A 22,230-nucleotide genomic window follows, 5' to 3' on the forward strand; every position below is an offset into this window, starting at 1 on the left:
AAATGGTCACTGAGATTTGTCAATCGCGCAGCTGTCTCTTATCATATGTGAATTGGAGCAATAGTGTTTTTTTGTAATGCTATACGCGCAGCTGTTACTTTAACACTTTTTAGCCTTTGTAATTATGTTTATTTAAGTGTTTTTATGAGTTTTCAATATTGTGGGAATTTCTGTTAGAAATAGAACTTCATTTTTGTGATTGTGAACTGTTACGTGAAGTATTTATATTATGGATACTGGTAAGTTTTGAAAAATTCCAAATAAAGTTGCAAATTTTTCAACATAAGATGTAATTGCAACTAAATACTAATCAGATTGTAGATCGAGAAGCATATAAGTATATAACGTTTATTCATTTCCTATTTTTTGCTCATTTCTCTAGCTCACTTTTTTCGTCCTTGCCGCCTAAGCTTTTCAGAAGTTTTAGCTCCCAATTGATAACCTTATCTTCCAATTATCTCTCACTCAACTGATTTTAATGAGTTTACAGCTATGCGCCCAATCAATAAATCCAGCTCAATTGCGCCAGCATTAAGAGCAGCTCATACAATAATTCATGTTAACCTAGTTTATTTTTCAGTTTATTATCCAAATAAATGACGCAGCCACATCTGTATTCCCAAACTGTAGTTTTAAGTAGGTACCCAATTTATGACAAACATTTTATGTCATTCATTCAGTCATGATCATCAGTGTTATTTTGAAAAATATAGAATTCAATTCAGTACCTATGTCAAAAGAGATAATATTAATTTTAGTTGAATCTAAAAAGGCAGTAGGGAAATATCTAGATGAAATAGCTGATATCATAACGTGCATGATTATTGCCAACTTACCATTATGAATTAAACCCAATAGATGTAATTTGGGCCCAATTTGAAAATGAAGTGGCAAGAAATAATACTTCATTTGAATGGAGAATGGTTGAATATATATATATTTTTGATTAACAAGTAATGGTTGTTGGTTCTGACGTACTTCTACAAACAGACAACAAAATCTTGATGTTGTCTGTTCTCTCATTTATGATTATTGACTAAATAGTTAATTAGTAGTTAATCATTCGTTAATAATTAGATCTTAAATTAAATACAAAACATGAATCTTCGTCTAGAGGTAAAAATAGCATCCTCAAATCCATTGTAACGATCCAAAGACCAATTTCAGTCTCTTCTATACCCTATACTCTGAAATCGGCCCTTTATTCAAACATCATTTCGTTTGTAGAAAGTGTTAAATTAAGAACTAATCATTTTAATATGTTTATGATTCTTTTTAGTAATCTGAATATTTATTGCAACGAATATTGAGTTTTCATTGGATCGCAAATCAAATGTTTAGCAGAAAGAAACCTAAAGTAAAGACAAATCATCAAGACAAACATATAACAAGGTCTAAGAAGTAACAGATTTCTCCCCATTATGTGCTGATTCCTTTACAATTTTTTATAAATTTTGAAACAGAAATGGACAAGTTCGAATATTCACCCATTAAGGTCTATTATAAGTATTTTTGCAAACGCTCAAACCAATTCATGAAACATTTTTCCACTCTGAAGCTGATAAAGTAGATACATGGTTCAACAGCTTCTGGAGGTGTTCGCACATCTTTTGATTGACAGTGGATAATAGCAAAAAGTCAAAAGTCGGATAAATACAGACAATGAGACATTAATTAGATGTTTTTATTCCTCAAATATTGTTGGGTTTGCTTTATACGGAATCGATCTCACCTAAATGTTCATGTAAAATTGATCTCTAACCTTGTTGTGCACAGAATCGATGTTTTTTGGAATGACAATCGATTTTGGCCGACCTTTCGACATTTATCAGTGATGGATGTATAATCATGATGAAATTGTACAAAGCAAACCAAAACAGTCTTCTCTGATGATGCTTCATTACCAACAGTTGCGCGAAGCGATTCTTTGCATTGTTGTCGAGGAAGACCTTTTATTGAATCATATAAATCATCCAACGTGAGCCTTCATGATTGATTACAGTTTCTGCTCAAACGTTTATTCTCTGACAATTTCTAAATTGCCATTGGTTTCATAATAACCCACTATTATTTCTACTTATTACGAAGGTTGCTGCTTAAATTTTGAGATAGACATATAAAAACATTATGATTGGATAAGTATGGCTTCAATGTTTTTCTAAATATTCTCCTTTAAGATCAATACACTTTTGCATACGTTTGAACCAATTGTCGAAGCTTTTTTCCATTCCGATTGAGGTACCTCCCAAACATTTGATTTGAAAGTATCAACCGCTACTTCAGGTGTAGAAAAACGTTGACCTCGCAATTTATTTTTGAACTGCGGGAATAAAAAGAAATCATTTGGTGCCAATTCGATGTTTTGACTGTTTAAAAACTTAGCATTGTCTTGGTGAAGAAAAATTCGTCATCTGCGATTTTTTCGAACACTTCTTGCAAACAAATGCTGGAGTACCATTTAGAACTGACTGTTATATCATATAACAGTCAGTTCTAAATATGTTGTTCTAATGGAACGATGGTGACATATCCGAAAAAATAGGCGGCAAACTACTTCAACAAACTGATTCGTTGCATTTCACCAATCGATGCGAGCTTTTTTGAGCGATTGTTAAATAGAACTCGGATGACAACACGTTCTGATTACTTTGATTACCATGATGTCAATGTCAGATTTCACATATTCACATCAGTGTTGCCATACCTACCTTAAAAATTAATTATTAACAGTTGTACTTCTGCAAGTGTAGCAGGTCAGAAGAAAGAATGATTGTATATATTGCTTCTATTTTAGAACTGGCCCGTTTGGAGCTTCTAGTTTTTCTTCATTTTCATTCCAGTTTCTGAAAAATAATTGTTGAAAATCTCTACTTTTTGGTTATGTTATGTCTTCGGGTCAATTTTTTGCTTTCTCAAAGTATTTTAAGTATTAATTTCCTCGTGGTATTTGTACAAGTCCGTTTAAGAAGTTTCTGTACTTTTTGAATGCGTGTATCGAGCGCACATTTGCAGGTATAAAGACGTCATCTTCAATCCCTGTATTTAGCTTTAAATGTTTTTTACCGTAAATAATAGAGAAAAAATTATAAAAGAGAACAACAGAGTAACAAATACTTTCTCAGAACCTAACCTAACCTAACCTAAGTTAACTTAACTTAACCTAACCTAACTTAACCTAACCTAACCTAACCTAACCATTCTTAATTTAAAAGGCTTTTTTGTGGAAAATTCAAAATACGAAATTTTGTCATTATTTCAAACCTAATACACTCATTCTAAGAAAAAAATAAGTTTTTCCATCAATTTTTGTTCAATATTTCATATGAAATTGAACATTTGCTCATTTTGGAAAATCTTAGATGTTGCTGATGGTTTTTCGTTTACTCTCAATGATAATAATTATTCAAAAGTTGTGCTCGTCGAATGTTTGCCAATCTCTAGGACTCTCTTCGGCAGATCAAATTTTATTGTGCGCTCGTCGAGCGATCTTTTGGATTCGACACAGGTAGTGTGCGCTAGATGCACGAAATTTTCTAAATGTGCCTCTGCACTCCACTCCTCGCACCCCACCGTACTTTTTTTGTGGGTAGACCATAAATATGGGGTTTTCTAGATACTAGAAGATTTTAAGAGGGGGTACAGTATAGGATACATCGTCTTCTCTTGTAGTTTCTGCGTGTTTTCTCAACATTCAAGTTTTAGTCGTCAATTTTCATCTCCCAAAAAAATCTTTGACTACTTATTCTAAATTTACGAAATTTTCGTTGCATAATACGTGGACAGGGACGTTCAGAATAATTCTCATTAAATTTCCATAGTGTTGATGCGTTCTTCGAAAATAGACAAATAAAATGTAATATAAATTTGTAATTTATGAAAGATTAATTTTTATTTTTACACTCAATTTCCAACAAATTAAATCGTTTAAATTTTCATTAATTTTCTCATTCCAAACAGTATGGGCGTTGAATAAAGCTGTTATCAAGAAACTTCATAAAATAAACTGCTTAAAATAATTACAGTAACACATATTTACATCTTAATCATTTTATCAATTATTAAATAATAAAAATCTAATATGGGAACGAGGGGTATGATGGGGTAGCTAAGGAAAATAACAAAAATACAGCATAATCAATATGTTTATTTGTCTCATTAATTTATAGCACGTTATGTCATTAATCTAATTATGATTTGGTACAGTTTTTGATAATTTTGATAATGATTAATAGATACATTATGGAAAACCATCTTGCCCCATACTATGGGGTAAGATGGGGTAAAGAAATTTGGTCATGATGAGGAAGGCTCACAAAATAAACAAATGTGTATCTCCTCCGGATTTTTATCCTCCAACACCCACAGAGCTTACATACAATATGTATAAGCAAATAGCATCTTCGTCACTGTTCTTTTGTTTTTTTTTTTTATTGAGTGTTTGGCCTTTTATTTTTAAAATTCTTTTTGAGACGAGGATCATTAGAATTGGATGTTTTCCCTAGATTTCTTAAATTTTCCAGCTCATTTCTATAGGGAGTTGAGGTTATTATAGCTGTTTTTCTTGCCTCATAGGGTCACGCTGAGCAAAACAAATTTAACTAATAAATTGTTCAACGGACTTCTACAAACCACATACCGTATCAAAATAAATAGCACTAGTAATCAAAGATAAAAAAGAGATAAATGAGGTGATCATAATAAAACCTACCTAACCTAACCTTACAAAAAATTAGATGGACGAAACGTTCCAAGCTTGGCTATGGTTGTTTTCTCTATATGTCCGCTTCCAAATCTAAGACTGAATTATTGAAGTCTTAGTGCCTTCCGTTCTAGACCTGCAACTAGTCAATGTTGAAGCCAATGACCTAACACAATCCTTAAGACGACAATCTCTTTTATTCTGTCATATGTTGCTAAAGTGTCCTCCAGTCCTTCTAATCCTGATTATTTAAGAAATTGATATTTTGTTACTGGCTGTGAGCCTAAAGTACCTTTATAGTTTAAGGAAGACCATGTTTTTGACAATATTTGATTATTGTCCTATTAGATTAAAAATAAAACTTAAAAGTCTAAGTTTGTTATAATGCTAAATAAATCAAAAGTCTGATTATTGAAGCAGTTAAGATTATAAATGATTCTAAGCCTAAAATGCCTCAATAGTTTAAGTAAATAAACAACATGTTACATATTTGTTTATTTTTGATTATTTTCTTTTAGATTAAAAATTTGCCTGTTTTAGCGTTTGTAAAGTTTCTAATGCTAAATATGCCAAGCAAATCTTTATAAAATATGAAACTGGTTTTCAATTCCTAATGTTACAATTTGCCCCAAGCCTGTTACAACTAGCCCCAATCACGGGGTAAGTTGTAAAACTCGTCAGTTTTTTTTCAAATCCGTTTCTACCAAAAACATTACAGGTTTGATCAAAAGTTTATTTGAGATCGATAGTTGAATAGTTGTTAATTGGAATAGTACTGCTAGATTTCATGAATACGAAACAAGTAAGCTTTCATAACCAAGAAGCGACAAATTGTTACAACTAGCCCCCCGCTCCCCTACTGACTCTGTTTCGTCCATACAGTCAATTAAAACCATAATCTCTGACCACAAAATAGTACAAGACATTCATGATATAAAAGTTTCTCTCATCTGGCTTCCATCGCACACTGGAATCACTGGAAACGATCTCCAAGTAAAAAGAACCTTCAACTATTCTTCTGAAATCCTTGTTTAGATTTAAAATAATTTGAAGACTCATCCAAGAATCTTGGCGCGAAACAAGGAGCAAAAATACGATAGCAGTACATAACATTCATCCATCTGAACATCAACGTCCTATCACATTCCCTAAAGGGGAATAAACAGCCCACAATCGGAGAAACTTTTTGGCAGAAGTAGATACAGATTATTCAGGCGAAGTATCCATATTTATGGAAATTATAGAGTTTCCCTGACAGTTTGGAAGCTCTGTACCAACAGATGAGGCATATGCGGACAAACGCAGATATAACTAACACATTTATTAAGATATTTTCAACAAATTTTACACAAACATACTTTATTATGAGTATGGAAGATACAAGAGATTTCTGCTTTGTTAATGATAAATTCTACATCGTAGTTTCATTTTGGTGTGGATTGAGAAGCCCCACCCCTGTAAAGGAGGGTTAAATATATCGCAATTGTAAGAGAAATATAAATGATTACTTTGTTCTTATCTCCTATATCTAAAATATTAACAATGTTTTTTTGAACCCTTTTTTATTTCCTTCCATTAATTATTAAGTCAAACCAAAAAGAATCGACATGTTTCCCTTAAAATGAACATCGACTTGATCTTCCATGATCCTAAATTAGAAATATTTTCCTTCTACTGAACTAAAAATATATGTTAAGCTAAAAAAAATGTCCAAGAACGATTTATAAATGTTTTAGCTTAATGCGACACATAACGATGTAAACTAATTATCAAAAATTAAAGGTTTTACTCGACCATAAATTTTCTTTACAAATCTATTCGGTTTCTAAAACAGACTAACGAACGAATCATCGTCGGCGTCGAAAATATCTTTAAACGGGGTGTTTTTCTAATCGCTTCGAAATACTAGAGATCAATTTTTACAAAATTATTTATACAAAAATATAATAATTGATAATGATCAAATTGAAAAAGTAAGATTCTTCAACTAACGTCAATGTCGATAAATATATCTCATAGATAATTTTGATGGTACCTCAAACAATATGATTGATTCACTATACTTCTGGGACTCTATGTTGAGCTGGAGCTCTAACATTGAGTATAAACAGATCTTTTTAAGCTGCAGTGCATTTGTAAACATAATAAATTTTAATCTAATACAATCGCAATCTATTCTTGAATCTACAAAATGGGTTACAAATACTTAATAAATCGTTAAGAAACTGAAAGCTGAGTAGGGCTAGAAATAATAACGTTCCGAGAAGAACTAGAATAAAGAAAGAACTAGAGCTAGTTTGTATTCTAAAAATAATGCGTTGTGAATATATATCGTGAATAACATTGGAAGAATCTGATTCTTCAGACGGTTCTTTTCGTCTAAATCTGTTTTTGATGATACCTTTTTAGAATCGACATCGTCGTCGAATTCCTCTGAATCGCTTTTGTCGTATCGTATGTCGAATCGTATTTTGTCTCAGTTTAAAAGGTAATTTTTTAAAAAATCGTCTTCTAACAAGTCATCAGACATTCTTTTTGTAACGCGCTAAGAAGAAATCGTCTTTATGACCTTCGTTGCCTAAAGCTTCTTCCAGAGCTATTGTTTCTTCATCATCTTCATCACTCTGTAGATCGGGAACAAATTCAGTACCTAATATACTGATTTATTCATACCCTCTGCAAGTAATTGGAAATATTTCTCAGTTTGATCCACTATAAAACTCTGCTGTTGATCTAGAGCCTTTTTCCGTTTCTCTTCGAGAATTGTATTTTTTTGCATTCTACTAGTTTCTCTACATTGTTCAAGAAATTTTTTTTCTTCCGAACAAAATGGTGCAATCCTTCGAAGATTTTGCTCATGTGCTTTTATGCTTTTTGAGCAGTGAGTGCTTTATCTCGGAAATATTTCTGTACCATTCTGGCACATTTCGTTGCAGCGGCTTTCTTCCATTTACGTTCCTGCGCAAAATCGGCTGCCAACCAGACCATTTCTTCAAGTAAAAAATCCCAATGTGCTTTTGTTCTCGGCATTTCTTGCTCTTTTGGTAGCCTTTTTCAGACCATAAACCTTCCTTTTGTAAATCTGCTATTCGCTGAACTACATAAGCTTCTTGCTTTGCTTTCTCTACTATCATTTCTTAGCTACTACTTGTATTAGATACAGATTTCATTTTGACAGATACTGATTGTAGTGAGAGTAGAGTGGTTACTATGGCTTTCAGATGTCGTTACTATAGAGGTACTGATCTGAACCTAGAAGAAAGAAAGAACTAGATCTAGTTTGGATGCTAAAAACAAATGCGTTGTGAATAACAATCGTGGATAACATTGAGCAATTGACCTCAATTGACCTCAATCTAAACTCTGTAAAATATCAAATATCCTAATAAAAAATTAGTTTAACTCGTACTTTTATCTTTTCTTTATGTAATAGTATTAATATACATCGATCCTTTCGATATCCCGCTATGCAAGCCATTGCCTTTAAGATCAGCCAGTTTTGCTTGATGCATGATCTAACATGTGTTGACAGCGTCGGGACAACGAACAACCAGTCTAGAGCAAAATAAACGTTCCCAGCCACCTTTGATCTGCAGCATCATGTATTTAATTTATGGCTTTTTTTTCGTCTTTGGCACACCAATATGTACCTACCAACGAGTTGACAATTCGAGACATTTGGCGCACAAACTCAAAACTGAATAATTGTTGAAAAATTGACTATTATTCTATTATGTTGTCTTCTGGAATTTTAGCGTGAAAATAAGACTATAATTTTTTTTCTCCAAGAACATATGGGTGTATTTTTATTTATTGAAGTCACACAACAATTATCAAAGTAGTACATAACGCGCACGTGTCAACTGATCACGCGCTTATCATTTTTTTTAAGGTTTAAGTTAGTTCTTTGAGTTATTTCCAATTATAGACATTTTCAACATCTGTTCTGAAAGGTCTTCACATATTTCATACACTTGCCAACGTTTTTAAATTATACGTAGTGCGGTCCATGAATTCTTAGACTAATTTACAAAGAAAAGTCATAGATAAAGAACTGATTATATTCTCCCTTTATTCCCAAATACTTTTCATAACGTCTCTACTTTCATTATCTATAAAAATATATATGAAGCTTCTTTAGAGTCAAAATGTACGTACACCGCCTGTTTAATTTCATCATTACTGTCAAATATTTCACCCCTTAATTCGGCCTTCAGTTTTGCGAACAAAAATAGTTGCACCGGGTCAGATCATGGCTATATGGTGGGTGTCCAATCTCTGTGAAGACAGATTCTTGTATAGTAGCATTGGAAAGCGAAGTAATGTGGACAAGAAAACTGTCATGAAGCAAGCGCGGTTGATTTTGCCTCACCTTTTGTTGACAATTTTTTTATTTAACTGTTTTAGTAATAAATCCGTTGTATTTTCTTCCTTAAAGTCAATCGAAAGGATACCCTCGCAGTCTCCATATATTATAGCCACCACTTTTTGGTGCTTTTCATGACCTTTACGTTTTATGGCACCTGATTTCCTTTCCGATGCCACTCCATGGAATCTCTTTTGGATATCGGGTCATAGTAAATGACTATAGTTTCATCAACTGTTTCAATTGATCAGATAACGCTTCCTTGGTCTTCGTGGCTAAGCTCTAATGATCACTCACAACGTTTCACTCGACGTGGCTTTGGCACTGTCTTACTATGTTAATAAATATCCAGCCGGCGAAGAACGCAAAAAACCTGTCGACGTGCTCGAAAAACAAAACAGCAATCAAGTTCCATGCTAAGTAATTGGGCGCAATATAGCAATAGTGTTAATCGAACAAGCTTCGCGGTATTATGGGAAATTGCAAAAAAAGGGGAAAAAAGGAAAACAATTCAGATATGGTGAATACCTATGTTAAGAATTGCTTACGTGAATCTGAAGAACTGTTTCGTGATTCCAAAAACAAACCAGAAATCTTGAAAAAGATTAAATATTTGCGATTATCCACTAAATCAGTAAAAGATAGACTAGATAAAATGTCTTCTAATGTAACATATTTGCAATTGGAAGGTATTCAACTTTCTTCAGCTTTATCACTTGCTATCGATGAGCCATACGATACGACACAAGTTGCTCTTTTTGTCATAAGTATGTATTTCCAAAGTCCAAAAGAATAATTTCTAGGATTGCTACCAGTCTTGGGACAAACTAGAAGGGAAGATATAGCGAATGCCGTGCAAAAATATTTTAAAGACAATGGGATCAATTCAAATAAAATCGTTCCAATAGCAACTGATGGAGCTGGAGAGATGATAAGAAAAAATAAAGGGGCAACAACGATTCTCCAGAGCCAAATAACTTTTTTAAGTTTTACTGCATAATACACCAAGAAGAAATAGTAAAGGTTATGAATTTGGCAATCAAAATTGTTGACAGAATCTTGTCAAAAGCACTCTACCATCGCCAGCTTAAAGAATTGTTAAACGAAATGGAGACTCAGTATTCCAGTCTTCATAATAAAGTGCGAGAGCTTTCCAAAGGTAAGGTGTTGAAACGTTTTGCTTTATGTTTGAATGAAATAAATACATTCCTAACTGAAAGAGCGACAAATGGTTGCAAAAATTTAATCTTTATGGTGGCCATCACAGCAAAATTGATGGAATAAAACTGAAATTGCAAGGAAAGGGAAACGCAGCCTATGTTTTGGTAGAAGAACTGGTTTGTTTTGAAAAAAAAATGAATTTGTTTGCAGAAGATATTCAAAACGGTGAATTACTTCAATTTTCAAAGCAATATCTCGACGAAACCAGTGCAATTGTTGACATGAATTATTTCAGCACTCTTATAAAATACTTTCTATCAATTTGCTGACAGATATGAGTAATTCAAAACCAACAAAACCACAATTTGGAATTGGAACTGGATGTCTAGAAGCTCAATTGATCGATTTAAAGAGTAACGCTTTGTGGAGAGGAAAATTTACAGGATTGAAAAGCAAATTAGAAGAATTAGATAACCGGGAATGTATGTACGTAACGCAACAAAAGTGGACAACTCTGAAAGAAAGTTGAGGTTCTTATATTCGACGCAAGGAATAGTCTTCCAAATTGCTTCAGTGAGGTGAAGAAGTTGGCATTTGGAGTACTGACTATCTTAGTAACGGTATATTCGTGCTAGCAAGCATTCTCTTGTATGAATATAATTAAAAATAAAGTAAGATGCCAACTAACAAATGAAAATTTAAAGTTATGTTTGAAATTTAAAACAAATTATGAGCCAAATTTATCCGAAATCCTATCCTATTGAATTTGTTAGCTCAAATGTACGTTAGCGAAGTACAGGTTAGGGTTGTGAGTAAACGTTCAATTGATTTAATTTTTTCACATAAATAATAGGTAATTATCTAATAATTCCATATTAATGGAGAGCGGGAGAGAGAAATGCTTTAATGTCAAAAAATTGTTACAATTTGTAGACAAAAGCTTGTAAAAACTAAGAAACAAACTTAAAAATAAATAAATAGAGATACAAAGAAAACAACAATGAGTAACAAAATTATAGGTAATAGTAATAGGTTATAATTAGTATAAGTCCATATCAAAAATTAAACTAGTATGTAGCATGTCCGGAATTAAATATTATCATTAGAATAGAAGTCGTTTACAGAGTAGAAGTAAATATGTCCTCAAATTATTGCAGAATGCGGGAAAAGATTATATCGATTTGATTTCAATTGGCAAGTGATTGTGCACTTTTTTGTATTGTACAATATTGAGCCCTCAACTAATTCTGAACGTGGAGTGTGTAGATAAAGGTCGTTTCTAAATGGATAGCCGTGCAACGACCTTTCTGAAATTGGATAACCGTGCAGAAATTTTAATCTTTTAAAGAAATCCCTGCAGCGAGCCCTGTCGAATAAATAACTAACAGCTCTCTTTTGTAGCTTGAAGATTCGCTCAAATTGAGTCGCACCACACGTACTCCAGAAGGAAAGGGCATATCGGAGATGCAACTCAATAAGGGCATAATATACTGTTAGAGAGGTTGATGAGTTCAGTTCTGTGGAAACTGATCTCTGCGCAAAACAGGAGGAACTTAATTTTTTTAAATAATTGTTCACAACAAGTGCTAAGAATTTTACAGATAACGGTGTTATTTAGTAAAAAAGGCTGCAATGTATTTTTATATGATAAACTTTGGTTTTAGAGAGAGAGAAGATTAGAATCGCACCATGATTTAAAGGTGATTAGGTCGCTAGATATGGTCCTATGAAGTGCCGTGAGATAAGAACTGCTCCAAGAGAAACTAGTGTCGTCTGCAAATAGACATATTTTACCACTGATGTCTAGATAGACGATGTTTAGGCTAGAGTAGACATCATTTAGGAGGGAGAATATAGCATCATTTGTGCATTTGTTACTCAAAAACTCAAATTGATTGATGGGTAGTATTTTAGATTTAAGCAGAAATGATAAAAGTCTTTTGTTGACCAATCTTTCTAAGATCTAAGATAACGTGGGAAAGAGTGCAATTGGGCGATAATTCGATGCTTGATTTTTATCTCCTCCTTTGTGCAGAGGTATAATTATAGCCATTTTAAGGCAATTGGGAAAAGTGCCATTTTGAAATGAAACGTTAATTAAAGTGGTAATAGTTATTTGTATGCCAAGGACTAAAAGTACGAGCAACAGACGAGTCCAACAAAGTATTATTTCAGCCGCGGCGTACACAACATTTTTTAGACGACGCATAAGAATGTAACAAGAATTGGAAAAATATCATTTTGAAATGGAACGTTAATTAAAGTGGTAAAATCAATCGGGGCAGACTCGAAAACACTTTTGATGTCATTAAGTCATTAGAACCATCAATTCCAAAAGAGTATTTATTTTTGATGTCATCAATTGTACTGCGAAGCTCTGTTAAAACTACGGGCATAAAGAAGAAACTGTGCAAGTTAGCATTAGCATCAGGGATATATGAATAAATAGATATTTTTTCTAGATTAGATTTTTTACCAAAATCTTCATTTATGCGAGTACTATTTATTATTGGCAACAAAAATTTTTTTTGTATTGTAATTTTTGGCTCTACCGACTCAAAAAGTTGCCGACCAATTTTTAATTATTCAAAATGATGGACATAAGTCACCGTAAACAGACTCCATTCTGTTTTTGATTTGCGTCGGTGTTAATACTTCTTTAGTCAAAACTTTTATACCAGCGTGAAACTCAATTTGAGACATTTTGCGAAAAAACTTAAGTGGTTGTGAAAAGAATCAAAGCAGCAAGTTGAAAAACGTGTGTAAAACGTGTTGCCACTCTATTTACTATATAATATCAAGAACTCATGGACTGCACTACGTCTGGATTCATGACAAATTTCACAACCCTAGAGAACCACAAGTGTTCTATTTTGATTCTTGAATAACTAAAAGTAAATATAACTACACTATAAATTAACAATTTCTAAGTTAAAGGCAGTCACATCAAGAAAAAACTAAAATAAATTGAAAATAAATCACAAAATCGAAAATACTTTTTTTTTATATTTGACTGTGCTTTCGCTACAGATTGTTGAATGGGGATTTTGTTTCGAGGCGGGAACCATGGATAATTTGCTACTCACAATTTTAGGCTTTGTGGTTTAGAAAATTCATATAAAGACGTCGGCATGTTTGAAGTCGTCGCTTTGATTTACGATTATCAGATGTTGTGTTTAAATTAAAATTGTCATTCTACATGAGATAACCGACCGAAAGCAATCAGCAAGGTGAATATTGTGCCAAAGTATATTTTAAACCAGAAAAAAATTAAATAATAGACTTTTTAAGATAAATTTCATTCTAAAATATATCAGGTTATTCACTTGAATAAATTAAATTTGTCTTGTCTTTAAATTAAACATGCAGCATAGCGAATATTATAGTCATAGCAAGAATAAATGATATGGAATGGACCAAAAAAATAAGCAAACTCCATCTCGGTGTACTTTATAGTTAACACAATTGTCAATAGTAGGACTAAATAATAACTTTTAAGAATTCGTTGTTACACCAACTATTGCTAGGATCTGCCAGCCATTTGTCACTGAGATGGTTAAACTTTCAATATCGATACCAAAAAGTCTGGTTGAAATTTATGTCATCTGATAACCTCCTTGCGTTTAACAAACACTATCATCACACAGAACGAAGCCATTTTTATTTGTTCCAAATTTTAAAACGAGCTCCTCGATTCAATAAATATCAAATTCTATTTATTTACCCCTCACAATTTTTTAATAATATTCTACTAGTAGCCTCCAATTTCTTATTTCACACCATTATATTCACTTATTCTTCTTATGCTATCCATTAATGGATGCTTGCAATCACTTATGACCATTCTAATCTCTGGTATGAATTAATTCACCTGTGGTTCTTATCCCTGTCCAATTTTTGTGGAGCCATGACATCCTCTTTCTACCCAATGTCCATCTTCCTTCTGACTCTTCTTCTATCAAGAGTTGAAGCAAATGATACCTCTCGCTCCGTATCACATTTCCCAGGTATGCTGTTTTCCTACGTTTTATCGTGCCCAGCAATTCACGTCCTCTCCCTCTTCCCCTCAGAATTTCTTCGTTGGTTTTTCTAGCTGCCCATGGAACTCTCAAAATTCTTCGGTAGATCAATATCTCAAATGCCTCCAATCTGTTCATGGTGTTAACTTTCATTGTCCAGCGTTCTAAATCGTACAATTATACGTAACATTTTGTAAATCTTATTCTGAGGTTGCGGTCAGAATTCTTAGGCACGTAGGTATTTGAATTTCATGATTATGTTGATATTGATTCCGAAAAGCCGGCTGTGTATTCCAAGACTTCGGAGGTCATTCATGTTATCTTCTATCATGACTGTGTCATCGGCATATATATTGTTGATGCATGTGCCATTTTGATACCTAATTGTTGACCCTCGAGGGCTTCTTGGAAGATGTTTTTCGAATAAAGATTAAAAAAGAGTGGTGAGAAGACACATCTCTGTCTAACACTTCTAAGGATTTTCTGGGCCCTTGAAAGTTCGTTGACAATTCTAACTGCAGCTGATTGGTGTTAAAATACAAGATTTTAATACAGCGTATATCTTTGTTGTCTATGTTGAGTCGCCTCAATATTTGAACGAGTTTATGGTGTTTCCTCTGGTCATGGCAGTTTGGAACCAGTACTTGGGTTGCAAATAGTGCCTCTCTCGTACCGAGACACCTTCTAAATACAATAGCGCTTTCGCAGTTATAAAGCTAATTAATCTGTTGTCGTTGCATCTTGTTGTGTAGTTCTTTTGTGGCAGCGGGATGAGAAGAGGTGTGAGCCAATTGGTTGGGAAGTTTTCTGTGTTGTAAATTTGGTTAAAAATCATTTGAAGCCTCTTGATACCGTCGTTGTCTAATACTTTGAGCAGTCCAACTGGCACTAGATCTGGCCCAACCGTTTCCTTATCTCTTGAGCTATTTATTTCTCTAGTAATCACTTCTGTTGTAATTATCAGCCCAGGCACATCATCTTCCAGGTTATTTTCTAATTGAGGTTTTTCATCTGCAAATAGGTTAAAAATAAAGCTTTTCTCTGTTCGTTGTGATGTGTCATCTTCACTATTACTACCTCTATTTTGGAAAAATTGGTTCAAAAGTAGAAATTTGATGTTTTCTCAAAGTTATTTATATAATTACGAAAAAGCTGTGTGTATATTTTTTATGATTGTACACTTTTGATTTTTTTACATTATACTTGTTTCATATTAATGTATTTTGTGTTTATTATATGTCTGCGTTGTTTTTCCAAATTCTTTTACCTCTAATTCAGTCTAATAAGTGTGACATGAGTATTTTATATTTTAAGAACGTCTACGAACGTCCTCAGCTCTTCTAAGAAAAACTTGAGTCGGACAATTTGACAAAGAATTTCAGTTAAGTAAAACAAATTCGAAAAAAGGGTAAAGAGAGGACACACCATAAACTAATTGTCTCTGGTACATTTTGAGTACTCAAATATATACACACACAGACATTTTTCGATTGTTTGCTGAATGTTATCGGAAGTGTTTGAGTAACGTTATTAGGAAAAAGCTGCTTAAAAGGTTGTCCACATCGTGTTCAAAGATACCGGTAGCTTGAGTAAATATTAAAAGAATCGAGTTTCTAATAGGGTTTCATACAAATTTATCTCTTGTCGGGTCAACAAGCAACGTTAATAGCTCTAGGTACATTTAGAAAATCGTTGATTATTATTGTATATCTAATTATAATTAATTAGATCTTTTTATATTTATTGTATAAATGAATCGTCTTAATTTTAGATCTATTCGAATGAATAGTGAGTTTTTTTATGAAAAATAATTTAGAAAGTTTCGATCTGAAAAGAAAAATTACAATTACATATCTATGGATACGTTTTTTATGAAAACAAACCTTTATTTGTCTTCAGTTACTGTCTTTTTAGAAAACGAGCCAAAAATTGACTTTTCCAAAGACGAACATTTCTATTTGGGACTTACTTTACGTTTATCTTCAAGAACTGTCGTTTTGAAGAATAAACCGACATTTGTCTTTTCCAAAAACACCGATACTATCTTTTTAAAAAAAACGGCATTTGTTTCTAGAGGCTATATATTCCAAAGCAAACGAATATCTGTCTTTGCGAACTGTCTTTTCCAAAAAAACGGCATTTGTTTCTAGAGGCTGCCTTTTCCAAAACAAACGGACATTTGTCTTTGGGAACTGCCTTTTTTAAAAACTGACATTTTTGATTTTGTGAAAATCAAACCGATATTTGTCGTCACAAATTTTCTTTTTTTAAAAAAATCCGACATTTGTTTTTAGAGACTATCTTTTCTAAAAGAAACCGATATTTGTCTTTGGGAACTGTTTTTTTCAAGTACAAATCGACAACTGTCGTCACAAACTGTGTTTTTAAAAAAAAACGACATTTGTCTTTAGAGACTGCCTTTTTCATAAAAAAAAGACATTTCCCTTTTAGAGCCTGTCTTTTCCAATACAAAATGGCATTTTTCTTTATAGACTTTCTTTTTCTAAAACAAACCGACATTTGTCTTTAGGCACTTTCTTTTCCAATAAAAAATGTCATTTGTTTCTAGGGCTTTCTATTCCAAAACATTTGTCTTTGGAAACTGTCTTTTTTTAAAAAAACTGACATTTTTCTTTATTGGCTGTTTTTTAAAACAAAGCGATATTTTTCTTGGGAACTGTCTTTTTCAAGTACAAATCAACAACTCGTCACAAATTGTCTTTTTCAAAAAAACGACATTTGTCTTTAGAGACTCCCTTTTTCATAAAAAAAAAGAACATTTCCCTTTTAGAGACTGTCTTTTCTAAAACAAACCGACATTTGTCTTTGGGAACTGTTCTTTTGAAGAACAGACTGACAACTGTCGTCACAAACTGTCTTTTTTTTTAAAAATGGCATTTGTCTTTAGAGACTGTTTTCATAAAACAAAGGACATTTCCCTATTAGAGGCTGTCTTTTTCCGCAACAATATTGAACTGATATTTTCCTTCATAGACTTTTTTTCATAAGCAAAACGACATTCGTCTTTACAAACTGTTTTCAAAAAAACCTAAATTTTTGTTCAGGGCTAGTTTTTTGCATAAAAAAAGGACATTTGCCTTTAGAAACTGTCTTATTTAAATAAATTGATATTTTCCTTCGTAAACTTTCTCTTTCAAAAACAAACCGACATTTGGCTCTAGGAACTGTCTATTTAAAAAAAACTGATCTTTTTCTTTATAGACTGTCTTTTTGCACAATAAACTGACATTTTCATACATACACTTTTTTTTATAAATAAAACATTTGTCTTTACAGTCTTCTAGAAAAATCCGACATTTGTCTTTTTCATGAAAAAAAAAACATTTGCCTATAGATATTCTTTCCCAAAACACACTGAAATTTTCCTTTATACTTTCTTTTTCAAAAACAAACCGTCTTTAGGAACTGTCTTTTTCAAATGCAAACTGACTTAAAAGGACACAATTTTCCTCATTTCAAGAATGTTGAAAAAATTCCAATGGACGTCTACATAAAAATATTACCTGATAGTGAAAACTGGGGGCAGAACAAAGGGGCCAGCCCTCGTAATTACTAGTAAATTCATCAGAAAACTATAGTTTCACCCGTAAAAGTGTTATGTTTTTATATTTCTTGAAGCTTCATTACTTGAATGAAACTAATACGTATGAGCATACATTATTTTTCATATTAAACAAAAATATCGACAAACATAAATCTAAAATTATCAATGATGTTATGCTTCATTCGAAATACTTTTACACATTTTAAGCACAATATATTACGCATGATATCTTTTCAAGTGAACCTAAGTCGAAAGGTCATCATCTAATGTCAAAGATAAAGCCCATATCACTGATATTATTCAAGGCTCACTTAATTCAAATCATGTGTGGCCACATCGTAACTTTTCTTATGCGTTTAATTGAAAAATGTTAATGTTAATTTGCCAGGTGTAGGTAAAGTATTAAACAACCAAAAGTTCGCATTAACAATTAGCTATATACCAGCATACTAATGGTATTCATGCTATTAAAATTATCTATATCGTCTCATTTTAAAACAAATATCTTTATCCCTATTTTTCATTCAGATCTTTAATGTATTTATTATTCGAATCGTCCTATTTTCATAATATACTTTCCAAGATTTCATTTTACAAGTTTGTCGAGTAATAATTTAAATATATTAATTAAATATAATATTATTATAACCTTCAAATTTTTAACATAATTATTCTCATTCCGTTGACTTTTGAATCTTAAAGAACATTATACAAAATTTATATGGTAATTAATTCCATCCATACAAAGTGAGGTTAGCTTAAGAGTTATCATGATGATATCAATAAACGTACTAGTCTAGAAAAAATAATGAAAAAATGTAATAGTTTTTACCCTTAAAAATAAAAAGTTATTTTAGAGAAAAATTGAGGCAATCTATTATTAAAACTCGTAGTGTATTTATATTATGAATTAATTGAATAATTAATTGGTGCAGAAAATGGAATACATTGTAGTCTGTCGTATATAATGTACTCAAGTAATAGCCAAAGTAAATAAATCCAAGTAAGAAGCAGACATAATATAAACGTTGAAATTTCCAAGTAGTTTCGATTAAAATGGACGTTTGGGTAATTTGACGTCCAGCATGCGTGGAGAGGTCCCAGCTGCTTGCCATGGTCCGAATCATTTGCTGGTAAAGATCCAGCAATAATAATGACTGTTGCCGGCCATTTTTATTGCACGCCTAAATGACAATGTCGGAGACTTGTTTGCATTCATTGCCAGTAAATTACATATCTAGATCTTTTAAAGTGATGCCCAGTTAAATGCTTAAAGAGGCGCAAATCGACGCCCAACGATTTTATTATAAATTTTAATTATGAGACAACGAGCACTTGTTCATACATACGCATACGTCCCTAATTAATTACTTTTTATGTTTGAACGACAGAAGTATAGCAACTTGTTAACAGCCCACTATAATATTGAGAAAAAGAAAAGGCAAAACATATAAATATTTTCGATTATAATAACTGCACAGATAAATATATGTTTTTCGTCATTTACTGTTTCAAGTGGTTTTCAATATTTTCATTAATTTCCATTCCAGTAACCAGATATCGATTTTTATTATTTTGTTGTTATTTTTTTCTTCTGGATTTATGTTTCTAATCATTCGTTGAATGCTACTGTATACTTTTCTCTCATTTTTTACGATCATTTAGATTATTCATTTCAAACATTAAACATTTTAAATCAATTTATCTGAAGAATGATTCTAAAACGCTTTGTATAAACTCTTGAAAAAAAAATGAGTCTATAGTCTACTTTTATTTACTAATTTAGAACTAAAATTTTCATGAATGTACCTGAGCTAATACATGTTTTCCGTCTTTTATTGGTCTTTTAGAGCCATAAGCTGTACAGAACATTTGAGAAAAGTGTGGACTGCTCAAAAGCCCCGTGAATTGAAGATTACATCGCAGTATCATATTCGAAACGTTTTCCTTTTAGCATAGCATGTAAGGTTAAATACCATAAAATTGATATATTATAAAGAAAGAACCTAATGGACAGTTTTAAGGATTTTATTTTCGCAGATTGCTCCATTAGAAAACATCCACCATGACCACGAGGAAGTCACTGTTTTTCCATTGAGCAATTGGAATTTTTGTCTCAGTGACAGTAAATCCCTAACGACAAACTATAAAGAAAATAAAAATTAGAAAACGAGGAGTAATCCACCTCAAAAAAGGATTTAAAGCGCCAAAAGCGATATCCATAATCCACAAGGGATTGAAAGGCTTGATGATGATGATGAGGACAGTAAATCCAACCAGTAGCAATTTTCGCACTAAAATCTGGATTTGTATGTACGCGATCCCGTACAAATTCGAAGACCTTCGATTTTCGACAAATTTGGCACTCACATATTTCATTTACAAACTATCTATTAAAGCGCTTTTCCTGAACCTATGAGATATCAATAGTTCATGTTCAGTTCATGACACTTCCTTGTCCTCAGATGATTCATTTACACTTTCAAATCGCTCACGCATAACAATCCTCAAAGTTACTATAATATCACCATAGATAAAACATTTTGTAAGCTTATTTTTGCACTTATTGTTAAATAAGCGGTTTTATCCTATTTTCTGATCAACCATAGTATTTACTGAATCCCCTTCCTTGTTAAATAAATTAACTATGTTCCCCCTAAAATTCCCGAAATATTATCTAAAACAATTTGCGAGCTTTACATAAGGTTACGACCCTTATTTCGAAGACATAAGTTACATTCATGACAAGGGCAGGAAAAGATTCACACATATGGTTTTCTGAAAAATGCCCTTCTACTTAAATTAACCAACATTTTGACCGCGTGCCTTCAGTTGACAACCGAATGAATGCTTCAGTAGGGCACGTGAGTAATGATAGTACCCGGATGACTGTTGCATATAGGTATAATAGGAGGTTTTGATAAATACTATATACATATTACATATATACTTCTGTTTCAAAATTAGTTTTTTTTGATAATTTTTCCAAGTCTTTATCAAAATATTTTGATAAAGACTTAAAGAAAAGGTTAGAAAAATTTTACACCAGGAATTACACATAACTAAACTCTGTGTCGAAAAATCTCCTGACATCAACGGGTCTAATCAGATTTCCTTGAAAGATTAGAAAGGTTAGAAAAGGATCTGCTTTGAAAGGGACCCAATTTGAGTCGATGGAAGTGGTAAAGCAAAAAACGGCAAAGCTCCTAAAGGCACTTACCAAAGAAGACTTTCAGCACTGCTTTGATCAATGGAAAAAACGTATGGAAGGGTTTTGTGGCAAGGGGAAAGGAGTATATTGAAGGGGAGCATTCGAATGTAGAATAATTTTTATAAAAAAACCCTTTTTCGTAACCAGTCTCGTTATTTAATAGCGAGACCTCGTATATCGTCACTTTCGTAATTATTTTTAACGCAATTTTCAAGATTAACAAATTCAACGGGATTGGTGTCGTCAATTTAGTGAAAAAGAAAATCAGGAAATCTCCTTGTATTCTAATTAAAATTAACTCTCTTTAAATTCAGCGGTTTAATACGACTTTTCAAGAAGATACAGATGTGAAGTTTTTAGATACTTACAGCATTGTATAAAGAATATACAATGCTTACAGTAACTCGTTAAAATTGTTAATGTGACAACCAAAACTAACGATTTTACAGTGTCAACTGGTGTTATAGGAGTTTTTACGGTCTGCTGAAACATTTACTCAGCTTTAACTTTCATTCATTCTCAGAAACTCCAATTGATTCCAAAATAGAATACACTCGTTACAATCAAATTTCATCAATGTTTAGCTGAAAATTTTTAACGTCTTTAGACACTTTTATGCCATTCTTTATAGCAACACTCAAAATTTTTTTTTGGCGGAAAAAACTAAATTTTTAATGGAACAAATTCATTGCTTTTTTTCTCATTTGTCTACTTCGATAAGGTAGGGTTGTCAATATCGCACCGGTTCCTAAATCCAACCCCTGATGATTTAAAGAAAACTCTTGAGCATTTAGGCCATCTAACGGCTGTTTTGAAAAATAGACAGTAGTTTCAAGTTATGTACCGAATGTCATTAAATTAGTGCGAACGTTATACATGGTACTTCGATGCAAAATTTGCAATGAATTGTTCTCTAATATATTTCCAAAAATTATAAGGAATTAACTACGAAGTAAGTAATAATAACAAGTAAACTCAAAACTGGATTGGGTACAAAATTTGTTTTCAATCGAACAGCTAAAACAACTTTGTGATTGATTCCCAGGGAACAGTTTAAGTGGGGACAAAAGGCATCATATTCCTTACAGCCCACTCTATAGTTTAGTAGTTAAAGAATAAATATGAAGATTTCCACCAAGGAGGTTTTCTGTTGGAATTATTTTCGCGGGAAAAGGCTCATTGGTGGGAAAATTTAGTATAAATAGGAAA

At 32.5% G+C, this 22,230-nt stretch overlaps 1 protein-coding gene across 2 annotated transcripts in view; it reads left to right on the plus strand.

Annotated features, from left to right (window-relative positions):
* Positions 1–22,230, plus strand: part of LOC130450816 (paired box protein Pax-1) — a 36,251-nt gene continuing 14,021 nt past the window's right edge. The window contains exon 1 of one of the 2 annotated variants that reach the window (XM_056789458.1): positions 1–239. In XM_056789458.1, the coding sequence (XP_056645436.1) occupies positions 230–239 (10 nt within the window). In that variant the 5' untranslated portion in view covers positions 1–229. Of the gene's footprint in view, positions 240–596; positions 637–22,230 lie in introns of those variants that run through there. The other variant, XM_056789456.1, reaches the window with a different exon arrangement.

The sequence above is a fragment of the Diorhabda sublineata genome, chromosome X (assembly GCF_026230105.1).
Source record: "Diorhabda sublineata isolate icDioSubl1.1 chromosome X, icDioSubl1.1, whole genome shotgun sequence".
In the NCBI taxonomy this organism is placed as follows: domain Eukaryota; kingdom Metazoa; phylum Arthropoda; class Insecta; order Coleoptera; family Chrysomelidae; genus Diorhabda; species Diorhabda sublineata.